The 12,566-nt window shown below is 39.4% G+C and overlaps 1 protein-coding gene across 1 annotated transcript; it reads left to right on the forward strand.

The window, feature by feature from the left end:
- The first annotated feature begins 10,461 nt into the window (after positions 1 to 10,461).
- Positions 10,462 to 11,295, forward strand: LOC112742484 (uncharacterized). The gene has a single exon (XM_025791723.1). The coding sequence runs from the start codon at positions 10,462 to 10,464 to the stop codon at positions 11,293 to 11,295; it is 834 nt and encodes a 277-aa protein (XP_025647508.1).
- Positions 11,296 to 12,566: the final 1,271 nt, after the last annotated feature.

Here is a 12,566-nt window from a genome sequence, read left to right on the forward strand (position 1 = left end):
CTGAAATTACTTAACACACATATCAAGGCATCTAATGGTAATAAGAGAGGATTAAACATAGGGAACTTAAGGCCAAAGAAGCATGTTTTCAATCCAAGCACATAATTAGGAAGGCAAATGTAAAACTATGCAAATAGTATGAATAAGTGGGTAAAGAGTTGACAAAAACTACTCAATTGAGCACAAGATAAACCATAAAATAGTGATTTATCAACACTCATCATTATTCTCAATTCTATGAACGCGTGCCTGACAACCACTTCCGTTCTATCTGAGCTCAACGTAGTCATTGGGCGACAGCTTAAGTGCGTATCTCTTGGATATATAATACACGGACCGAGTCCGTGAGATTAGTATTTTCGTGGTATAGGCTAGAATCATTGGCAGCATTCCTGGGATCCAGAAAGTCTAAACCTTGTCTGTGGTATTCCGAGTAGGATCTTGGAAGGGATGACTGTGACGCGCTTAAAACTTGTGAATGTTGGGTGCAGTGACAGTGTGCAAAAGGATCAATGGATTCTATTCCGACGCTAGCGGGAACCCATAGATGATTAGCGATGCGGTAGCTGTGCCTAGTATTTTTCATCCGAGACGAGAAATCCGACAGTTGATTAGCCGTGCAGAAACCGTAGAAGACCATTTTTACTGAGAGGATCTTACAGCTTGCCATGGAAGGAAGTAACACATGATTGGAAGAAGGCAGTAGGAAAGCAGAGGTTCAGAAGCAACAAAGCATCTCCAGGCGCTTATCTGAAATTCCCACCAATGAATTACATAAGTAACTTTATTTTATTTTATGTTTTATTTATATTTTAATTATCTAAACCTCATAACCAATTGAATCCGCCTGACTGAGATTTACAAGGATGACCATAGCTTGCTTCAAACCGACAATCTCCGTGGGATCGACCCTTACTCACGTAAGGTATTACTTGGACGACCCAGTGCACTTGCTGGTTAGTTGTGCGGAGTTGTGAAAAGTGTGAATCACGATTTTCCACACCAAGTTTTTGGCGCCATTTCCGGAGATTGTTTGAGTTTGGACAACTGATGGTTCATCTTGTTGCTTAGATTGGGTAATTTTATTTTATGTTTAAGCTTTTTATTTTTAATTTTCGAAAAATTCAAAAAAAAAAAGTGTTATTCAGAACTTTTAAGAATGAATTCTAGAGTTTCATGAGATATGTTGAAGCTTAGCTGGCTGTTTGGCCATGTCTAATCTTTTGGACTGAGGCTTCCACTTCTCAGTGACATGCTTGTATGTTTTATGCTAAAGCTTGGCTGGCTATTTGGCCATGTCTAATCCTTTGGACCAAAGCTTTCACTTAAAGCTTGGCTGGCCATTTGGCCATGTCTAATATTTTGGACTGTAGCTTTAGACTAACATTGCATGATTCCTGGAATTCTTATTAAAAATTTTGTATCTCTTTATTTCTTTTCCAAAAAAAATTTTGAAAAATATACAAAAAAATTTATAAAACCATAAAAACCAAAAATTTTGTATTTCTTGTTTGAGTCTTGAGTCAAATTTTAAGTTTGGTGTCAATTGCATCTTTTTAATTTTTCTTTAAATTTTCAAAAATTCATGCATGTGTTCTTTCATGATCTTCAAGTTGTTCTTGATGATTTTCTTTGTTTGATATTCAATTTTTCTTGTTGTGTTTTTTCTTGTTTTTCATATGCATTTTCAAATTATTAGTGTCTAAACATTAAAAATTTCTAAGTTTGGTATCTTGCATGTGTTTCTTTTCTTAAAAATTTTCAAAAATATGTTCCTCATGTTCATCAAGATCTTCAAAGTGTTCTTGGTGTTCATCTTGGTATTCAAAGTGTTCTTGCATGCATTATTTGTTTTGATTTTAATTTCTTATGTCTTGTTTCTTTTTTTTTTGTTTTTCTCTCTCCTCATTAAAAATTCAAAAATAAAAAATAATATCTTTCTCTTATTTTACTCATAAATTTTGAAATTTTGAGTTGATTTAGTCATAAAGTTTTAAATTTTAGTTGTTTCTTGTCAGTCAAGTCAAAATTTCAATTTAGAAATTTTATCTTTTCAAATATTTAAAAAAAAAAATCAAATCTTTTTAATTTCCTTTTCAATCTTTTTCAAAATGATTTTCAATCATATCTTTTTCAAAATTTAATTTCAAAATCCTTCTCTAACTTCTTATCTCTTCAAAATTGATTTTCAAATCTTTTTCAATTAATCATTTGATTTGTTTGTTTTAATTTTAAAAAGTTTACTATTTCTTATTTTTTTCAAAACCACCCAACTACTTTTCTCTCTCTAATTTTCGAAAACCACTAACAACTTTTTCAAAATTCCTTTTAATTAACTAATTGTTTTAAATTTTAATTTAATTTTATTTCTCTTCTTAAATTTCGAATTCTAACTAATAATTAAAATAAAAACAAAACTATTTTTATTTTATTTTAATTAAAATTCGAATAACTCTCTCTCATCTCTTTCTATTTATTTTTTTTTATTTACTAACACTTCTCTTCTTCTTAAAATTCGAACCCTCTCCCTCTCCCTGTGTTCGAATTCTCTTCATTCTCTCTCTACCTTATTCTTCTATTCTTCTCTTCTTCTACTCACATAAAGGAATCTCTATACTGTGACATAGAGGATTCCATTTCTTTTCTGTTCTCTTATTTTTCATATGAGCAGGAACAAGGATAAAACATTCTTGTTGAAGCTGATCCTGAACCTGAAAGGACTCTAAAGAGAAAGCTAAGAGAAGCTAAAACACAATACTCTGGAGAGGACCTAACAGAAATTTTCAAAAAAGAAGAAGTTATGGCAGCCAAAAATAACAACAATGGTGGAGATGCAAGGAAGATGCTTGGTGACTTTACTGCACCAACTTCCGACTTCTATGGAAGAAGCATTTCAATTCCTGCAATTGGAGCAAACAACTTTGAGCTTAATCCTCAATTGGTTTCTCTAATGCAGCAGAATTGCAAGTTTCATGGACTTTCATTGGAAGATCCTCATCAGTTCTTAGCTGAATTCTTGCAAATCTGTGACACTGTTAAGACCAATGGGGTTAATCCTGAGGTCTACAGACTTATGCTTTTCCCCTTTGCTGTAAGAGACAGAGCTAGGATATAGTTGGACTCACAACCTAAAGAAAGCCTGAACTCTTGGGAAAAGTTGGTCAATGCTTTCTTGGCCAAATTCTTTCCACCTCAGAAGTTGAGCAAGCTTAGAGTGGAAGTCCAAACCTTCAGACAGAAGGAAGGTGAATCCCTCTATGAAGCTTGGGAAAGATACAAGCAATTGATCAGAAGGTGTCTTTTTGACATGCTTTCAGAATGGAGCATCTTATGTATATTCTATGATGGTCTGTCTGAATTATCCAAGATGTCATTGGACCACTCTGCTGGTGGATCTTTTCATCTGAAGAAGACGCCTGCAGAAGCCCAGGAATTCATTGAGATGGTTGTAAATAACCAGTTCATGTACACTTCTGAAAGAAATCCTGTGAATAATGGGATGACTCAGAAGAAAGGAGTTCTTGAGATTGATACTCTGAATGCAATATTGGTTTAGAACAAAATATTGACTCAGCAAGTCAATATGATTTCTCAGAGTCTGACTGAAATGCAAGCTGCATCTGGTAGTACTAAAGAAGCCTCCCCTGAAGGAGAAGCTTATAACCCTGAGAATCCTACAATGGAAGAGGTGAATTACATGGGAGAATCCTATGGAAAAACCTATAATCCTTCATGGAGGAATCATCCAAATTTCTCATGGAAGGATCAACAGAAGACTAATCAAGGCTTCAATAATAATGGTGGAAGAAATAGGTTTGGCAATAGCAAGCCTTTTCCATCATCTTCTGAGCAACAGACAGAGAATTCTAAGCAGAGCCTCTTTGACTTAGCAACCATAGTCTCTGATCTATCTAAGACCACTCTCAGTTTCATGACTGACACAAGGTCCTCCATTAGAAATTTGGAGGTACAAGTGGGTCAACTGAGTAAAAGAGTTACTGAAATTCCTCCTAGTACTCTCCCAAGCAATACAGAAGAAAATCCAAAGAGAGAGTGCAAGGCCATAAATATAACCAACATGGCCGAACCTAGGGAGGAAGAAAACGCAGTGATTTCTAGTGAGGAAGACCTCAATGGACGTCCACTGGCCACTAAAGAGTTCCCCAATGAGGAACCAAAAGAATCTGAGGCTCATATAGAGACCATAGAGATTCCACTAAACTTACTGTTGCCATTCATGAGCTCTGATGAGTATTCTTCCTCCGAAGAGGATGAAGATACTATTGAAGAGCAACTTGCTCAGTATCTAGGAGCAATCATGAAGCTGAATGCCAAGTTATTTGGTAATGAGACTTGGGAGGATGAACCTCCATTGCTCATCAATGAACTGAATACCTTGGTTCAACAGAAATTACCTCAGAAGAAACCGGATCCCAGAAAGTTCTTAATACCTTGCATCATAGGCACCATGACCTTTAAAAAGGCTCTGTGTGACCTTGGTTCAAGTATAAACCTCATGCCACTCTCTGTAATGGAGAAACTGGGGATCTTTGAGGTACAAGCTGCAAGAATCTCACTAGAGTTGGCAGACAATTCAAGGAAACAGGCTTATGGACTTGTAGAGGATGTCTTAGCGAAGGTTAAAGGCTTTTACATCCCTGCTGATTTCATAATCCTAGACATTGAGAAGGATGAGGATGAATCCATCATCCTTGGAAGACCCTTCCTATCCACAGTAAGAGCTGTGATTGATGTGGACAGAGGAGAGTTAGTCTTCAATTGAATGAGGACTACCTTGTGTTTAAAGCTCAAGGATCTTCTTCTGTAATCATGGAGAGAAAGCATGAAAAGCTTCTCTCAATACAGAGTCAAACAGAGCCCCCACACTCAACTTCTAAGTTTGGTGTTGGGAGGCCATCATCAAGCTCTGAATCTCTGTGAAGCTCTCTAAGAGCTCACTGTCAAGCTATTGACATTAAAGAAGCGCTTGTTGGGAGGCAATCCAATGTTATTTAATTATATTTATTTATTATCCATTGTCATTTTATATTTTCCTTAGGTTGATGATCATGTGAAGTCATAAAAACAACTGCAGAATTAAAGCAAAATCAAAAACAGCATAAAAAATAGCACACCTTGGAGGACAGGCTTACTGGCGTTTAAACGCCAGTAAGGATAGCAGAATGGGCGTTTAACGCCCAGCCTGGTAGCATTCTGGGCGTTAAATTCCAGAATGGGCAACACTCTGGGCGTTTAACACCAGAAAAGGGTGTCTGGCATCTGGCTGGCGTTAAACGCCAGAAATGGCAGACAGGCTGGTGTTTAACGCTAGAAAAGGGTGTCTGGCTGGCGTTAAATGCCAGAAAGGTGCAACAGACTGGCGTTTAACGCCAAGAAAGGTAGCCGAGCTAGCGTTTAATGCCAGAATTGGCACACAGAGGGCGTTTGAACGCCAGAATGGTGCAGGGAGCAGAATTTCTTGACACCTCAGGATTTGTGGACCCCACAAGATCTCCACCTACCCCACCTCTTCTTCTCTCCTCTTCACACTTTTCCATAACACTCTTCTCCAAATACCCTTGATGAATCCCATTATTAACTCTTCCCTAAATACCCTTCACCTATCAAATCCTACCCTCTTCCCCATATTCTCTTCACCACTCACATCCATCCATTATAAACTCCACCTACCTTACCAGTCAAATTCAAACCATTTCCCTCCCAAACCCACCCCTTCATGACCGAATTCCCTCTCTCTCATACCCTATAAATACCCCTCCTCACTACCTTCATTTTCACACATCATACACACTACTACCCCCTTGGCCGAAACCACTACTACCCTCCATTTCCTCTATTTCTTCTTCTTCTACTCCCTTCTTTCTTCTTTTGCTCGAGGACGAGCAAACCTTTTAAGTTCGGTGTGGAAAAAGCTGCGCTTTTTATTTTTTCATAACCACTAATGGCACCTAAGGCTGGAGAAACCTCTAGAAAGAGGAAAGGGAAGGCAATTGCTTCTACCTTTGAGTCATGGGAGATGGAGAGATTCATCTCAAAGGTCCATCAAGACCACTTCTATGAAGTTGTGGCCAAGAAAAAAGTGATTCCCGAAGTCCCCTTTATGCTCAAAAAGGGTGAATATTCAGAGATCCGACATGAGATTCGAAGAAGAGGTTGGGAAGCTCTCACCAACCCCATCCAACAAGTCAGAATCTTAGTGGTTCAAGAGTTCTATGCCAATGCATGGATCACTAAGAACCATGATCAAAGTATGAACCCAAACCCAAAGAATTGGCTCACAATGGTTCGGGGGAATTACTTGGATTTCAGTCCGGAAAATGTGAGGTTGGGATTTAACTTACCAATGATGAGAGGAGATCCTCATCCTTTCACTAGAAGGGTCAACTTTAATCAAAGGTTGGACCAAGTCCTTAGGGACATTTGTGTGGAAGGAGCTCAATGGAAGAGAGACTCAAGAGGCAAGCCAGTTCAACTAAGAAGGCTTGGCCTCAAACCCGTGGCTAGGGGATAGTTGGAGTTCATCCAACGCTCTATCATTCCTACTAGCAACCGGTCTGAAGTTACAATAGACCAGGTTATCATGATCCATAGCATCATGAATAAAGAGGAAGTAGAAGTTCATGAGATCATACCTCTAGAACTCTACAAGGTGGTGGACAAGCCCTCTACCTTGGTAAGGTTAGCCTTTCCTCATCTCATTTGTAACCTATGTAATTTAGTTGGAATTGTCATAGAGGAAGACATCCTCATTGATAAGGACAAACCCATCACTAAGAAGAGGATGGAGCAAATAAGAGAGTCCACTCATGGACCTCAACAAGAGCATGAGGAAATTCCTCATCAAGAAATCCCAGAGATGCCTCAAGGGATGCACTTTCCTCCACACAACTATTGGGAGCAAATCAACACCTCCTTAGGAGAATTGAGTTCCAACGTGGGGCAACTAAGGATGGAGCACCAAGAGCACTCCATTATCCTCAATGAAATCAGAGAGGACCAAAGAGACATAGAGGAGCTCAAGCACTCCATAAGATCTTCAAGAGGAAGAACTAGTCGTCATCACTAAGGTAGACCCGTTCTTTAATTTCCTTGTTCTTATTTTTCTGTTTTTCGAATTCTATGCTTTATGTTTTGTCTATGTTTGTGTCTTTATTGCATGATCATTAGTGTCTATGTCTTAAAGCTATGAATGTCCTATGAATCCTTCACCTTTCTTAAATGAAAAATGTTTTTATTTGCAAAAGAACAAGAAGTGCATGATTTCTAATTCTATCTTGAAATTAGTTTAATTATTTTGATGTGGTGGCAATACTTTTTATTTTCTGAATGAATGCTTGAACAATGCATACTTTTGATAGTGAAGTTTATGAATGTGAAAATTGTTGGCTCTTGAAAGAATAATGAAAAAAGATAAATGTTATTGATAATCTGGAAAATCATAAAATTGATTCTTGAAGTAAGAAAAAGCAGTGAAAGCAAAAGCTCGCGAAAAAAAATTAAAAAAATGGTGAAAAAATAAAGAAAAAAAGAAAGAAAAAGAAAAAGCAAGCAGAAAAGCCAATAGCCCTTTAAACCAAAAGGCAAGGGTAAAAAAAGATCCAAGGCTTTGAGAATTAATGGATAGGAAGGCCCAAAGGAAGAAAATCCTGGCCTAAGCGGCTAAATCAAGCTGTCCCTAACCATGTGCTTGTGGCGTGAAGGTGTCAAGTGAAAAGCATGAGACTGAGTGGTTAAAGTCGTGGTCCAAAGCAAAAAGAGTGTGCTTAAGAGCTCTGGGCACCTCTAAGTGGGGACTCTAGCAAAGCTGAGTCACAATCTGAAAAGGTTCACCCAGTTATGTGTCTGTGGCATTTATGTATTCGGTGGTAATACTGGAAAACAAAATGCTTAGGGTCACGGCCAAGACTCATAAAGTAGCCGTGTTCAAGAATCAACATACTGAACTAAGAGAATCAATAACACTATCTGAATTCTAAGTTCTTATGGATGCCAATCATTCTGAACTTCAAAGGATAAAGTGAGATGCCAAAACTGTTCAGAAGCAAAAAGGCTACTAGCCCCGCTCATCTAATTGGAACTAAGTTCATTGATAAGTTTAGAATTTATTGTATTTTCTCTTCTTTTTATCCTATTTTATTTTTAGTTTCTTGGGGACAACCAACAATTTAAGTTTGGTGTTGTGATGAGCGGATAATTTATACCCTTTTTGGCATTATTTTTACATAGTTTTTAGTATGTTTTAGTTACTTTTTATTATATTTTTATTAGTTTTTATGCAAAAATCACATTTCTGGATTTTACTATGAGTTTGTGTGTTTTTCTGTGATTTCAGGTATTTTCTGGCTGAAATTGAGGGACCTGAGCAAAAATCTGATTCAGAGGCTGAAAAAGGACAGCAGATGCTGTTGGATTCTAACCTTCCTGCATTCGAAGTGGATTTTCTGGAGCAAAAGAAGCCCAATTGGCGCGCTCTTAATTGTGTTGGAAAGTCGACATCCTGGGATTTTCAGCAATATATAATAGTCTATACTTTGCCCGAGATTTGATGGCCCAAACTGGCATCCAAAGCCAGCCTAAAACTTCCTGGCGTAAAATACCCAAACTGGCACCCAAGCTGGCGTTTATCTCCAAGAACAGCCTATGCACGAAAAAGCTTCAATGCTCAGCCCAAGCACATACCAAGTGGGCCCTGGAAGTGGATTTCTGCACTATTTGCACTTAGTTACTCATTTTCTGTAATCCCTAGTAACTAGTTTAGTATAAATAGCACTTTTTACTATTGTATTCGTATCCAGTTTTCATACTTTGGAGCTGAGACCATTGTTCACGTTTTGGGTGCTGGCCTCACGGCCATGCCTAGACCTTTTTCACTTATGTATTTTCAACGGTGGAGTTTCTACACCCCATAGATTAAGGTGTGAAGCTTTGCTGTTCTTCATGAATTAATGCAATTACTACTGTGTTTCTATTCAATCACGCTTGATTCTATTCTAAGACACTTACTCGTACTTAAATCCGGATAATGATATGATCCGTGACACTCATCATTATTCTCAATTCTATGAACATGTGCCTGACAACTACTTCCGTTCTATCTGAGCTCAACGTAGTCATTGGGCGACAGCTTGAGTGCGTATCTCTTGGATATCTAATACACGGACCGAGTCCGTGAGATTAGTATCTTCGTGGTATAGGCTAGAATCATTGGCAGCATTCTTGGGATCCGGAAAGTCTAAACCTTGTCTGTGGTATTCCGAGTAGGATCCGTGAAGGGATGACTGTGATGCGCTTCAAACCTGCGAATGTTGGGCACAGTGACAGTGTGCAAAAGGATCAATGGATTCTATTCCGACGCTAGCAGGAACCGACAGATGATTAGCCATGTGGTAGCTGTGCCTGGTATTTTTCATCCGAGACGATAAATCTGACAGTTGATTACCCGTGCAGAAACGGTAGAGGACCATTTTCACTGAGAGGATCTTACAGCTTGCCATGGAAGGAAGTAACGCATGATTGGAAGAAGTCAGTAGGAAAGTAGAGGTTAAGAAGCAACAAAGCATCTCCAGACGCTTATCTGAAATTCCCACCAATGAATTACATAAGTAACTTTATTTTATTTTATGTTTTATTTATATTTTAATTATCTAAACCTCATAACCAATTGAATCCGCCTGACTGAGATTTACAAGGATGACCATAGCTTGCTTCAAGTCGACAATCTCTGTGGGATCGACCCTTACTCACGTAAGGTATTACTTGGACGACCCAGTGCACTTGCTGGTTAGATATGCAAAGTTGTGAAAAGTGTGAATCACGACTTCCCACACCAATTATTTTACAGGTGGTTCAATTCACATGAGAAAGATAATTGAAGAAGTCCAATAGCTCATTGAGAAAGTCGCCAGCAACCAGCATCTATATTCATCTGGCGAAACTACAATGAACAGAGAGGTTAAGGCAATGTATATTAAATCACAACCTCCCAAGCAGAATGAATCGTTAACCCAGTAATTAAACTCTCTCACACAACAACTACTGAGTTTACAAGAAAAGTTGCAAGAAAACAGTGCTTCCAATAAGAATATAGAAGCACGGCTGAACCAGGCTTAACAACACTTATCTAAACAGATAAGAGAAGAGTGCCAAGCCATCCAATTGAGGAGTGGAAGAACACTAAATAGCCAGCCTCACGATAGTGAGAAGTAGGGTAAAAAGGAAACACTAGAAGGTGGAAACACAGAATCCCAAGACATGGTCAAGGGTGTTGAAAGTCCAGAAGGGGGTAAAGCTAGTGTTCAACGCCCAACAGGGATCATCGTGGGCGTCCAACGCCAGGAAGGGACCAGCCTTGGCGTTGAACGCCCAGAAGGAGGAATTCAAGCAGATGCATATTCAAGGAACACCCTTCCTAAGCAGGCTGGTAATCTTCCTTCAGACACCATGAACACACACCCTGCACCACTCAGGACACCTGAGTACAGAACCAGGATGCCATATCCCCAGAAGCTCCGACAAACAGAAAAGGATAAGCAATTTGCAAAGTTTGCAGATTACCTCAGGATCCTGAAGATCAAAATCCATTTTGCAGAAGCTCTTGAACGGATACCCTCTTATTCCAAGTTTATGAAGGACATATTAAGCCATAAGAAGGAGTGGAGGGAGGTAGAGACAGTCTTCCTCACTGAAGAGTACAGTACAGTCATCCAAAGGAATCTACCAGAAAATCTCCAGGATCTTGGAAGCTTCGTGATACCTTGCAACCTTGGAGACGCCTGCATAAGGAAGGCCCTATGTGATCTTGGGGCAAGCATTAACTTAATACCTGCTGCACTGATAAAGAAACTCAGCCTAACCCGAGAAGTCAAGCCCACCCGCATATGCCTCCAGTTGGCTGATGGCTCAGCCAGGATTCCATCAGGAGTGATTGAAGACATGATTGTAAGGGTTGGAACCTTTGCATTCCCTACAGGTTTTATAGTCCTGAATATGGAGGAACACAAGAATGTGTTCCTTATTCTAGGGAGGCCTTTTCTGGCCACAGGAAGAACGCTCATTGACATGGAAAAAGGAAAAGTGACCTTGAGAGTCAATGAGGATGAATTTGTACTGGACGCCACCAAGGCCATGCAATACCTTGATATACCAGAGGAGTGCATGAAGATTGATATCATCGATTCCCTGGTGGAAGAGATGCATACAGTTGAGAGCCAAGAGAAGGAGCAGAATGATACCCTTGAGGATGCTAACCCTGACAGGGAGGCATCAAAAGAGTAGAAGCAGGCTTTAAAAACCCCTAAAGTGGAGGATGGACCTCCCAAACTCGAGCTCAAGCCACTACCATCATCCTTGAAATACGTGTTTCTAGGAGATGGTGACACTTACCCTGTAATTATATATTTTTCCCTGAGGCCACAAGAGGAAGAAGCATTGATTCAGGTGCTAAAGACACACAAAATAGCTCTAGGCTGGACCGTAAGCGACTTAAAGGGAATTAGCCCAACTCGTTGCATGCACAAGATAAGGCTCGAGGATGATGCCAGACATATGGTGCAACCACAAAGGCGGCTGAATTCAGCTATGAAGGAAGTAGTGCAGAAAGAAGTCACTAAGCTTTAGGAGGCAGGGATTATCTATCCCATCTCAGATATCCCTTGGGTTAGTCTTGTCTAGGTTGTACCCATGAAAGGAGGGATGACAGTGGTCCACAACGAGAAGAATGAACTGATTCCTACAAAGACAGTGAGAGGTTGGCGTATGTGCATTGATTATAGAAGACTCAATAACGCCACAAGAAAGGATCATTTCTCTTTACTATTCATAGACCAGATGCTAGAGAGACTAGCTGGGTATGCTTTTTACTGCTTCCAGGATGGATATTCAGGCTACAATCAAATTGCAGTAGATCCCCAAGATCAAGAAAAGACAGCATTCACATGCCCATATGGAGTGTTTGCTTACAGGAGGATGCCATTCGGTCTCTGCAATGGACCTTCCACCTTTCAGAGGTGTATGCTCTCCATTTTTCAGACATGGTTGAGAAATTCCTTGAAGTATTCATGGATGATTTCTCTATCTTTGGGGATTCCTTTAATTCCTGCCTTAACCATCTAGCCCTAGTTCTAAAATGATGCCAAGAAACTAACCTAGTTTTAAATTGAGAGAAATGCCATTTCATGGTGACTGAAGGCATTGTTCTTGGACACCGGATTTCAAACAAAGGGATAGAGGTCGATCAGGCCAAGGTGGAGGTAATTGAATGATTACTACCACCTATTAATATCAAAGCAATCAGAAGTTTTCTAGGACATGCAGGGTTCTACAGGAAGTTTATTAAAGATTTCTCCAAAATTGCAAAATCCCTGTGCAATCTCTTAGCCACTAGCACTCCTTTTGTTTTTAACAAAGAGTGCAGGGATGCCTTCAAAACTCTGAAAGTAAAGCTTGTCTCTGCACCTGTCATTTCTGCACCCAACTGGAACCTTCCATTTGAACTAATGTGTGATGCCAGTGATCATGCAATTGGTGCAGTCCTGGGATAGAGACAT

This window comes from Arachis hypogaea, chromosome 14, assembly GCF_003086295.3.
Source record: "Arachis hypogaea cultivar Tifrunner chromosome 14, arahy.Tifrunner.gnm2.J5K5, whole genome shotgun sequence".
NCBI classification, from domain to species: domain Eukaryota; kingdom Viridiplantae; phylum Streptophyta; class Magnoliopsida; order Fabales; family Fabaceae; genus Arachis; species Arachis hypogaea.